General features: G+C 40.7%; 1 protein-coding gene across 4 annotated transcripts in view; it reads left to right on the plus strand.

The window, feature by feature from the left end:
- The first annotated feature begins 1,001 nt into the window (after positions 1-1,001).
- Positions 1,002-12,132, plus strand: part of pleca (plectin a) — a 103,585-nt gene continuing 92,454 nt past the window's right edge. For 2 of the 4 annotated variants that reach the window (XM_056399803.1, XM_056399804.1), the window contains exons 1-2: positions 1,002-1,542; positions 5,716-5,929. In XM_056399803.1, the coding sequence (XP_056255778.1) occupies positions 5,719-5,929 (211 nt within the window). In that variant the 5' untranslated portion in view covers positions 1,002-1,542; positions 5,716-5,718. The remainder of the gene's footprint in view (positions 1,543-5,715; positions 5,930-12,132) is intronic. The other 2 variants (XM_056399805.1, XM_056399806.1) reach the window with 1 other exon arrangement.

The following is a 12,132-nucleotide window of genomic DNA, read 5'->3' on the forward strand; positions in this document are numbered from 1 at the left end:
ACCATAATAAACACGCCACTGTATCGACAGCGGCGAACCCATCGTTGTTCTGGTTACTATAGTAACGGTCAAAGCTGGGTTAGTTTTAGGAAAAGATGGTGATTTGGGTGTGACGTCATTCCCACCACCGACTTCCGAGGTAAATGGAACGCACCATAAGTACTTCCTCAACATTAGACGATCTTTGTTGTCATGGTTACAATAATAACAACGAACGGTCATGGACGATAGAAACAACATGGGAATGGAACACCGCTCTCTTGTGTCATATTCATCCATCCACCACAACCTCCTCCTGACGTGGACTTTGTCTCTCTTTATACACGTCACCGCACTTTTCTCTTTGCTCCTGTCATCATTACTACGACCACTAGATGTCGCCTAGCAACAAAACCGAACTATGGGTCATAATAAACTGCTGCACAGACGACCTATGGGCTCGTTTTTTACAGGAAGACAGTCTTCACTTTTTAAATCGACCTAGCATATGAGCGTGGAATCAGGAGTTCATACAGAGCGACATTTAAAATCCAGCTGATAAATTTACTGTAAACTTTGTATTTTTTTCCATTTAACCCCCAAAAATCCTTTTGAAACTCTTTCTACTACATGATATAGGCCAATGGTTGACTTAGAGACATAGGTGTTAAAAATGTCACACCTGTTTTGAAAGTGCATTTATTTGTTTCCACATGTCAGACAGATGCTGAGCTCAGCAGCCTGACATCAGCTCTCCAGTAACATCATCTTAAAGGTGTGACGTTTAAGGAAGGAATTCCCACTCTGACAGAATATGCAGTATATGGAAGAGGATTAGAGCCACATGTGAATTTATTGTTTTTCTATTTTCTTTTTCCCAGAATTCAAAGAAAGAAAAAAAATCTGAGTTTAAACTCCGAAATTTTTTCCTCAGAATTCTATTTTTGAGGATTAGGGCCACAAGTGATTTATTTATTTTTTTTGAATTCTGACTTTAATCTCAGAATTCTGAAAAAAAAGAAAAAAAAGGAGAAAAAAAATAGTTCAGAATCTTTAAAAAAAAGAACTAAGTTTGACTTGTGGCCCTAACCCTCTTCCGTAGAAATATAGCCATAGTTTAATTTGACAAATATTTCCTCGACCCAGGCTAAACTCACTGAGGGTTTAGATCTACATTAAATCACACGGCAGCCTGACGTGTGAAGAAGCTCCTGCCTCCTCGCGCTGACCTGAGATCAGTTTTCACATGCGCACCAAGCGAGCAATCAGATCGCTGCTCTGCTCTCCATCCTGCCGCTCAGCGACAACTTCGTTCCGCTGTTCTGTGCAGCCTGAAGGTGCAGAGTCCTCCTCTCGGCCCGGATCAGTCCAGGTCTGACCGGATCCACATCCTATAGTCAGGATACTGCAGGACGCAGGCGCGACTCCCGCTGCGGATGAGGAGGAGGATGATGATGGCTCTCTAAGTTTGAGGAGAACCCGCGGACGGCGCCGCTGCAGCAAAAGGATTTTTGCGGTTGTTTACCTGGAAGCGAATCAGCAGTGATCCCGGATCTGTGTGTTGTGAGTAAAACCGTGAATAGATTATTTATAATTCGTGTTTTGCCGCATCGCCGACGCTGTTCATCACATGATCTTGTGTCAGTTTAAAGGCTGCAGCTTAGAAATAATCCGATTTACCAGCACCCTGTGAGAGAATGTAAAGGTGTCCGCATCATCCTAACCCGTCAGGCAGCAGGTGCACCTGTCAGCTCCCCCCTCACTGCGGCTCCGGTCCTGACTCAGGTGTGGCGATGCGGTGCAGCGCGAAGCCTGATGGGCGCGATTTGGGTTTTTGGGAAGGATCCAGACCTGACAGCTTTCACTGTCAACTGATGATCAACAAATCCAGTCCCTAATGAAGTCCACCAGTTGTTCACAGTTAGGAGGGGAAGAGAGGGGAGACAGAGAGTCTGTCTGTCAGCTGGCTGGGTGATTCAGACACTGTCAGTCTTTTCATACCAGCACACACCACTTAACTTTCTTCCATGTCCAAGTGCTGAGAGTTTCAGGAGCTGCTCTCAAATGCTCTTCAGGGTTGCTTGGTAACCTTGGATCATCACCCTGACGCTTTCAGCCTGTCTGGATGAAGGCCACACAAGAAAGCAATGCCTCTCCGCATAGTAATAGGTTAGAGACAGGAGAGCAGAGGTGATGATGTCAGTGGAGGAGTTCATTATGTGTATTAATTGTCTCAGAGTGAAATCATCTGCTCTCAGCAGCACCCTGTGTTACTGAGGAGATCAGTGCTCTGCAGCACAGTGATGATTAATTCAGAGAGATGACGATGAGCCTGAGAGATCAGAAAGACTTTGCTACCGGGCAACTGAAGGATTTCATACATTGAGGTTATACAAGCAGGACTCATATGCACTGAGATCTTCAGGTCTGTCCCTGTGTGCAGGGCTATTTTAAAGCTATGAATTTTTAACACGACTCCCTTACTGTACGGAGCTGTAACCTTTCAAACAGCCCAGTCAGCCTGAATTAGATTCATACTGCATTTCGTTTTGTAAAGTCTGGGGTCAGTTAAGTGACACTTGGGGTAATTAATTTCTCCTTAGCTGAGGGAGTCACTTAAGGGTGTTGCACAAAATATCTTAAAAGGATTCCTTAGTTAATGAAAAAGTAAAGAAATTTACAGCAATGAAAGAGATTTAACAGCGGTAAAATTCTACGGTTTCCACGGAGACAATTGATTTGCTACCATTAGCACTTGTGATAGCTGTGATCTCATCCTGCCGTTGTTTTGACGGGAACTTTGCCACGGTGCAGCTTTGGTCGCTACGGTCTTTTGTGCAGTAATTTGACTGACTTTAATTGATTCCTGAAGTTTAAGAGTAAGATAAGGAGAAAACCTTAAATACTAAGTGAACATTTTAAAGAAACCTGAAGTAAAAGACTTAATAATAATAATAATACATTTTATTTAAAGGCGCCTTTCTTGGCACTCAAGGACGGTGTTTTGTGTAACTCTTCTTATTTTAAGGAAACCCTAACTCAGACTTTAAGGAAAATCTTAACTTGAGGTGTTTTGTGCAACTTGCCCCTGAATCCTAGAAGCCATCCTGAATGTAAACACCAGTTTTAGCTGACCGCTCAAATAGTGGCCAAATGCCCATGCTTCCATTTAGATCAATCAATGAGCTGCAACAGAAAAGCATAATGTGTTACTGCTCTACTTTCAGAGGTGAACACTGATGTTAGTTTGTCTATGACTTATTGAGGCAGAGGATGATAAGCACACCGCATGTGTAACAATGGTCACGTGCAGATGTTCCCTACAGTAAATGAGCTCTGGATTGGACTCCCTCAGTTAGATAAAGGTTTAATTATTTAAGAAATAAAATAGACCTTCAGTGTTGCATCACTGCAGTCAAAGCAACAAACAGTGATAGCTGAAAATAGCATCCAGCTAAATCATAACCTGAATGTGAACCGTAGCTGATCCTCTGTAGACATTACTCTCGGGACTTTGGTCCTGTGTGCTGCTGTCCAATCAGAGAGAGGCTGTGGCGGTGCGACCAGCGCCCCTGTGGAGAGCATCCTGTGAGCTGGATGGTGACTCAACAGAAAAAGGAAGCTGGGAGCGTGGTGACGTTGGTACAGTGCATCAGCAGCACCTGCGCTCCTCCTCCCAGCATCTCCCTGCATGAGTCAGGCCTCTGGGTTTTTGGTGAAAAACACCTTTTCTGCAGACAGCAGAACGGAGCTTCTGTCCTACTGCTGCACATGTATAAATATAGATGCCCCAAAATATGGGTAGTATTTTCATTTTATGCTATTTTATACTACTCGACTACCTTTCAGAGGAAAATATTGAACTTTTTACTCCTCTGCATATCTTTCATATACTTCATTGATAAAATGTTACATAAAAACACATATGACAATCTTAGAAATGGCATTGTCCAAGATTATACGAGTGGTTCTGTTAGTAATGTTACTTTTATAATGAGTCATTGATTACAGTTTTCAATTCATTTGCACAACACTGGTGTCAATGCAATTTTTATTTTATACTGCTCCTTTTCTATAGCTTTTATTTTGAAACCACTGTAATTTGTTTTGTGGTCTCTCATATCTTCTGTCATCCCTGTACTTACATTAATGGAGGATGAGGATGTGCTGACCTCAGTTGAACCTGTAGCTTTAAGGTAGTGGTGCATCATGGGTTGTTTGTTGCCTCATGTGAAGGTGTTCTACAGGCGGTTGTTTTAAGCTAATGCTAATGTTAGCTATAGCTTGCTTAGGCCGCCACAGGTGAAATTAACGTCGAGCGACCTGAGTCCCAGCGTTTCTGCGGCAAAATGGATTTACAGAGTTTTTTGTAAGGCGGACAAGAAATAAACAAGTGTCACAAAATAATCATGATAGAAGATGAGTCCACAAAAACTTGGTGTTCAAGTTAACCAACAGTCAGAGAGATGCTTTTTTTCTTGGTCTGAAAATCTTCTGTTCAAAGGCTCCTGACCGAAAAGTGTTTGAACATGAGAGAATGTTCAATGTTACCGTTTGTTTTAAACTGACAGCGGTTTAAATCACGAAACAGTTGAAACAGCTTTGAAACTGACTCTCTCTGACATGGTCAAATATAACTGTTGCTAGCTAGCTTACTAGAAAGACCTAAAGTTTGACATGTTTACTTTTATAAAAATCTATTTCCTGTCAGTTATTTACCTCATAGTATTGGTTTATAGTAGTACAATACTTGTGTATGTTATGTATTTACTTGCCTAGTTTCCTTGTTTTATTTCAAAGTTTTTCCATCTTCAAAATTCTTCATCCAAAGCACAAATTATATTTTGGCTAATGTGTACTTTGTAGAGCTACAGCCACAAGTTGGTTAATTGATTAGTCAGTCAATTAAAAAACGAATCTCCTACTATTTTAATAATTCATTAATTGTTTCTGTAATTTTTTAAGCACAAATGCAAAGAATTTTAAAGGTTAACTGGCGACTCCAAAGTGCCCATTGGTACAGTATGAATATTTCAGCCCTGTGATAGACTGGCGACCTGTCCCCAATATCAGCTGGGATTGTCTCCAGCTCCCCCACAACTCTACAAGGATAAGTATAGACAATGGATGGATGGATGGAATTTAATGTCTTTGGGTGTTAGAAAACCAGAATCTGAAGATGTCACTTGGGAATCTCACAAGGATTCATTTTTGACATTTTATAGACTAAATGATTAAGTGAGAAAATGATAAATCAATCTATGCAGGAAAACCTGCTGTTGTGATTTCTAGAAAAGTAAACTTGAACATTTTTTGACTTGGTGGCTCAGTACATACATGTCACTAGCTAATATCTTGTGGCTGTGGTTAGACCTGCTACAGTTAATCAATTAGTTGGTCTACGGAAAAATATCAGCAACTATTTTGATAATTAATTAATCATTTTCAATGCAAAAATGCAGAAATATGAAGATTTGCTGCTTTTCTATCATAGTAAACTGAACCTCTCTGAGTTTTGGACTCTGTTGACAAAACAAGACATTTAAAAATGTTGACTTGGATCACTTTAATCAATTAATAGAGAAAATAAGTGATAATGAAAATATTTACTTGCAGCCTTAGTTGCATTGCCATCATATAGTAACAACAAGAATCTGATTTGATCCGTATTTTTTTTGTTTCTGAGGTTTTCTGAGGTTTTGTAATTTCATATTTTCTACTCATGATGTCATCCAGACAATGCAGGAGGAGAAGGACAAGCCCAAGCGGAGGCCTCTGGTCAGGGCTGCATCGGAGGAGAGCTCCAGTGATCTGAGTTCAGTAAGCTGCTCTCCGTTCCCCGGAGACACGCTGCCCTGGAACTTGCCCAAACACCACCGCATCAAAAGATCCAAGTCGGCGTCCGGAGACGTGCTGGACCCAGCAGAGAGGGCCGTGATCCGCATTGCAGGTACCAAGTTTGAACAGACAGGAAATGGAGGTAGAAGTGAAGGAGATGGTGTGTAGGTAGATATTTCATGAAGAAGCTCTCGTGTCGACACTCAACCATAACGCTTTGGGAAGTCTCTGTGATCATTTTGTTTGAGCCGTGGTTCAGCGTCTTGCCTCTGTTATGTGTTTCTGTTCATGGCAAAATCATTCAAGTAAGAGACGGCTGGCTGTTTTCTCACCGTCCCACACACCTGTGTGCAGGTGATGTCTTCGTCTTTGCTTGCTCATCATTTCTCCTGCTCTTTATTTGCCTGTGTGTTTTCTTCGGTTGCTGTTTGACGTGTGTTATGCTGCTTTCCTACTTCTGACTTTGTTTATGGTGAACATTATTATGTATGTCTGATGAGTATTATTATGGGCTGCGCTGGTTGTTGCTGTTGATTTGTGCGTCTGGGTGTTTGCACATTGATGGGCTCATTTCATTTAAGGATGTAAACATGATTATTTTCTTGTGCACAGCTCATATAGCTGCCAGTCCTAGCCTGGTCAGATGCGTACACGAACTGATGAAGCCTCTTGGATGAGCGGTGAAACGTCTTCCCAGACAAATAAACTAGTCCAGTTGTTTTCGATTTAAAAAACTCCTTTAGGATACTATGACCTGGACAAATGAGAATATACACAGGCATATAGCTGTAAGGCTTTTGTTATACACTATAGGTAGTCTCATTCATATCTCATCTGTGCACCTTGTGTTCAGTGAGGTGAAAATATTTACTCAAATTGAATGGGTTTATGTGGCAGCTTGTTTATTATTCTTCATATAATCATTACATCTGAACTGTTGTCTTGTTCTGTTGTTCATACTCAGACATCAAAATTAGCAGGTATAAGCAGGTTTTTAATACGCAGGTTAACCTGCTAAAGCCGATTTTTAAAGCTTATTTCAGGGCTCTTTCATCCCTGAACGCTTTGTAGCCGCGGTGACAGGTGTGTAAAGATGTCACAGCATGAAAAATAATAATACATTTGATATTCCCTTGTTAACAGAGTGTGCATGCAGCAGGCAAACCCAGTACTGCTATTGGTTCCTTGTACTCATCAGTGACATAGATGAGTTGGACATGTTATCATTTTAATGTTTAAATGCAACATAAAGTGCTGCTAATTATTTATTTGTGGTTCCCATGAGAAAACTTGGTGAAAGTTTTTACTGTTTGAAAATGTGCACTTCCTCAGAGACTCCTGCAGGCAGTTGAGACAGATGCATTGTGTGATAAAATCATTTTCACCTCTCATTATGGTGATTCATGTCTCCTGGGGGGGTTTCGTACTGTGAGGAGTGTATGTTTATCTGCATGAAAACTCCTCCAGCTTCTCCAGCTTCTCCTCCTCCTCTGTTAACTCTCTGAACGCCGAAGCAGGGCTCAGATGATGCGACCCCGAGCTGGCTCAGCACTTCCTGTGGCATTGAGTTCAGATTGTCTCTTCGGACCACAAACAGCAACACTGACCTCAGCCCCCCCCCCCCGGTCATCTCTGATATTGATTTGGTGGGGTGGGGTACTGCAGTAGTGTTGTATGACAGGGTGTTATTGTCTCTGCAGCAGGACTGAATTACTACAGGCACTTAGAGGTAAAATTTGGGAGATAGTGGGATACACTATCAGGTTGGTTTATTTATGGGAATATTTTCACTCAGATTTCTTTCTAATGATCTCCTCTGTTACTCTGCTGCTTCAAGACATGAGCAGATGTCAGCGCCTGATCACATTATTAAAGGCGACTGTATCAATGTTGTCTCTTTGGACTGCTGCCATAATGGCCCTGGCCTGATTCATTAGCCTTGTGAGACACATATAAGGCTGGAGCTGCAGCTTTATTTCGCAGCACATGGAGACAGGACCATTTGTTATGGAGCTGCAGACGGTGTCGACTGACACTAAATTAGATGTCACTAAGACTGTATCAAGGTTTCTGTAGCTCACGTGCAGGTTCACTGATCAGATAACTGTGACTCTTGACTGTTGCCCTATTGACATCGGCACAGACTGATGGTGATAAGACGACACAGTGAAGTGCTTCTGGAGATAAAGACACTGTCATAGGTTTGTAACACGCACAGGTCAGCAGAACCTCTGTGAGGAGGCGGAGTGAGTGATCCTGCTTCAGCGTGTCATGGCTCGTAACGACCCGCAGGGACTGATGATCAGTGACTTATTGAATCCATGAGGCTACAGATAGAAAACATGAATCCTTTATTACAAATGACTGGGCTTTCTTTAACTACCTTCTCCAGCAAAAATAAAATGGATAATGCTAATAATATTATTTCTTATAGATGGGAAAAAATAAAAATATACCCAACAAGCTGTGGCTGTTAGTTTCTATGGTGTGAGGATGTGAACATTAGATGTAAGACAGACAGGTAACTGGTTTGATATTATTCAGGCACTGGGATGTTTTTCTGTGACGGAGTGTCAGGGCCACATTGAGGGAAAAAAAAGAAAAAGAAAGTCTAAAATATTTAGATTAAAAGATTAGATTAAAATACTTTTTTATAAAAAAGTCATAAATTTACAAGAAGACCTTGTTCTCCTAATATTATGATATTTTTCTCAAAATATTATGATTTTATTCTCAAAATTATGACTTTAATCTTGAAGATTTTTTTTCCTCAGTATGGCCCTGATCCTGTTGTCCAGCATTAGAAGGTCTGTAAACTTGTCAAAAAATATCTTAATGCTGTTCCAGCAGATATTTTGAGCCTTATTATAATATGATCTTGTAGTTTGGAGTCTTGTCTTTTGGCTGAGATGCTGAAAGGTGCTTGTGGAGCTGAGCTCAGTCTTGTTATGTAACCCTTCAGGTCTGTGATGTTTATTTTTGCCACTTCCTGTTATGACTGACATCTGAAACATATACACAGCTTTTCAACAGACCGGTGACTGTGTAGGCATCAGTGAGATGATGAGTGGGGCACGGCTGGTCATCATCTGACTTACAGTTCATGTTATAGGCAGAGTCCTGGTGCAGTGATGGTACGGACACAGCGGTGCCCGGGAAGACTGGTGGGCTTTTGGTTTGTAGTTTTCTAAATACACAAAACAAAATCAACATTTGTTTGTTTTGAATGTTTTGAACTGATAATCTGTCACCATGTTTCTCAGAGTGAAACTCTGACTCATGCTGCTTCATACTTCACAGTGTGGGAGAGGAGAACAGTGTTATTGCAGTGCCAGTAGAATCTTTCCACATTTGATCCCGGGACGTCGCTGAAGGGTTTTTAACTTCACCAAACACTGAACAAGATGAATTTCTGAGGCAGGATGAAGAGGAAACACAAACTGAGCTTTTTCTCCGCTGTTTACTGAGACAGTGCTTCTTTCCTGTCTGGCCTGTCTTCTTCTTCCTCCTTTACTTACTTACTTTTTTTTTTTTTTCCCCTCCATATTTCAAACACTGCTTTCAGGGAAAATAAAGTTGAAGAATATCACAGGATCTGCTCTGAACAACACATTCAGATCAATTATTCAGCGCTGCTTTCAACGAAGGACTTTGTGCCGTTTTTGTCAGGACGTTAAAATGTGGATCCATCATTGATGTTACATCTCACAGTCTTCAGCATGGCTGCTTGTGTCAGAGGTTTTAGTTCTGTTGGAGGATCTATCTTTGGGACCCTGAGGCGCCGCTAGAGAAAACTCGGGTTTTCCGGTGTTCAGGTGTTTTCACATTACAAAGATCACGTTTCCTCTCCAGCTACAGGTTCATGTCAGTGATCACACTCATGCTCACAGTCCAGGACAGGAGCAGTGGGTGCAGTTTACATGCTGGACACTAGAGGTCAGCATCCAAAGATGAAGTGAAGTGGAGCGTGTCGCTGATCCATCACTGATTATACAGTGTTTCTGCCTTCAGTGTATTTTCATTCATGACTCATTCATGTGTCTGCGTAATTAAACTTCTCCTACGGAGCAATACTAAACCTTCAGGAAAAAACAAAACAGAAAATTCAGAGTTATCAGGGTCACCGACCAAATGAGGTTGTAAATGCCCTGACTGACTTAGTACTACACAAGGAAATCAATACATGACTTAGAACATGACTGTATGTAATCTGATTAATTATACAAGACTGATTTTGTTTTCACTTTCTGAGAATTATTACCACTTTGTTCATGTGAGCTTTACGTGTGATGTTTCCTCTGTCTAAGTTACAATATATCATTTATTTTTCAATATATTTCATCATCTAAATTTCTCTGAATTTAAAAAACTCGTGTTCAGGTGGATTTAATTTATTTTCTCCTCTGCATTTTTATTTCATGAATTCAATTTGGGGCTTTTTATTTCTTTGGCTGTTATCCTTTTCTCTGTTTTTATATTTTCTTATTTTACTTTTATTTTATTTCAATTGATCTTTTTCATAGGAGCTATACAAAAGCGTGAACTAATCTTTTCCAGGCTTTAATCAGTGTAATGTTCCTAACGTCCTGTCTGTCACTCAGCACAGTAACAGTAACTACTGACATTAGAAACAGTAATGATTCACTGTCTGCTTGGAAAATAATGTGATTACACTGATATAAAGCTTGTGAACACATTGTCCCTGCACCGACTGTGATTCAGCCTCTCATTAGCATTCATGCTGCTAACCTGTGAGTGAGTAACCAGGCAAAGTCTCACAAACACAAATCAGTGACTACACAAAAAAACAGTCAATGAATAGTGAGGGGGAGGTCGTGTCCTTGCTTAGATGTGTTGTTGCTTCCCTTTTTTATTATAGCTGAGAACATAAATTAGTGGGCCGGCCGTGGCACAGGGTCTTTGGTTTGGCGATGTGTGGGCGGGCGGGTTGGCACTGGGGCCAAAGCCAGACCAACAAACCCAGAGACAAAAGTGAGACTTTATCTCTGAGAGACACCGTTATTTATTCAAGTGTTGATACTGATGCAGAGAGAGAGAGAGAGTTAGAGAGAGAGAGAGATTCAAAAATCCTGCTTATAAAATGTCAGAATAAAAGAGCAAGAGAATTGGACTGTAATGATCCTGGTTGTTTTATTTCAGAGACGCGCTCAGAGCTGAGGTGTGTGGTGGTTTGCTCTTGTTGCTGTGGCTTTTTTCGTGGCATCTGTCGCTTTAACTGGGTTTTATTTTTCTCCATCTACTCCAAACAACCCACCACTGTTACTCCACAATGATTATTTTCATTTTAGAAATAGAAATAGAAATAGAAAGCCTTCATTACCATTGTACAAAATATACAACAAAATTAAAAAAAGTTAAGACAGACAAAAAGGTCACAAAAAGAATATTGCAATTAAAATATAATAAATACTTTAAAAGAAGTAGAAAAGTGCTTTGCTGAGTAAGCTGTTGTTTACAGTGAATATTGCTCTTAAAAGAGAAGTCGCTGCCATCCTGGAAAAATGAATGATTACTTCAGGTCCATATTCAAAAGTGATATTTGAATTACACTATTAAATTCAAAAGTTAGAGTTGCATATTCATCTGTATGAATAAACCTGCTCTGTTCTACCAAATGAAGTGCTAGCACTCTGCAGGTTGACCGTCAGACTGGTCACAGATCAGTGTTTGTTTCTGTCCTGGTGTTGATGTGAAGTCAGTTAGAACCGTTAGTTTGTTCCTAAAGACTGAATGAATAATCTTTACAAATATAAAATCATAATATGCAGCCAAGTCAAAAGCCACACTTGTTTTAAAACCACTGTCAGCCATGTTGGAGGTTTTAGCTGCTGGAACCCATTTTAGACACAAAACCCAACCTCGTCCTCGTCAGAATCGCTTCCAGGTCATAACTCATGGGGTTGAGAAACGCTGCGCTTCAGCTGTGTGGCTCCACGCTGCAGTGCTGCGCTTAATTATAAAAGTGTTGAAATATTTTTCACATTCTTGACGTGAAGGATTTACTCATGTAAAATTAGCAAGTTGCAGTTTTATGTCGGTGAGATTCTGGTAATTCCGCTGATAGCTGAGTAAACACACACACTCCCCGCTGCATGAGAAAGTGATAACACACACAAATGTGTTCAGGCTGGGAGCAAATCTGCCGTGTAGCAGTCAGAGTGTGGTGCGTTGCCGTTTCCGGCTGGCCCAAATTCAGATGTAAATACTTTAACCTTATGTTGCTTATTCCCAAATAATTTCACAGTAAATGTTGCAGGTTTGTAAAGGCTCAGTATCAGTTTCAGTACCACAGTG

The sequence above is a fragment of the Seriola aureovittata genome, chromosome 16, assembly GCF_021018895.1.
Source record: "Seriola aureovittata isolate HTS-2021-v1 ecotype China chromosome 16, ASM2101889v1, whole genome shotgun sequence".
NCBI classification, from domain to species: Eukaryota; Metazoa; Chordata; class Actinopteri; order Carangiformes; family Carangidae; genus Seriola; species Seriola aureovittata.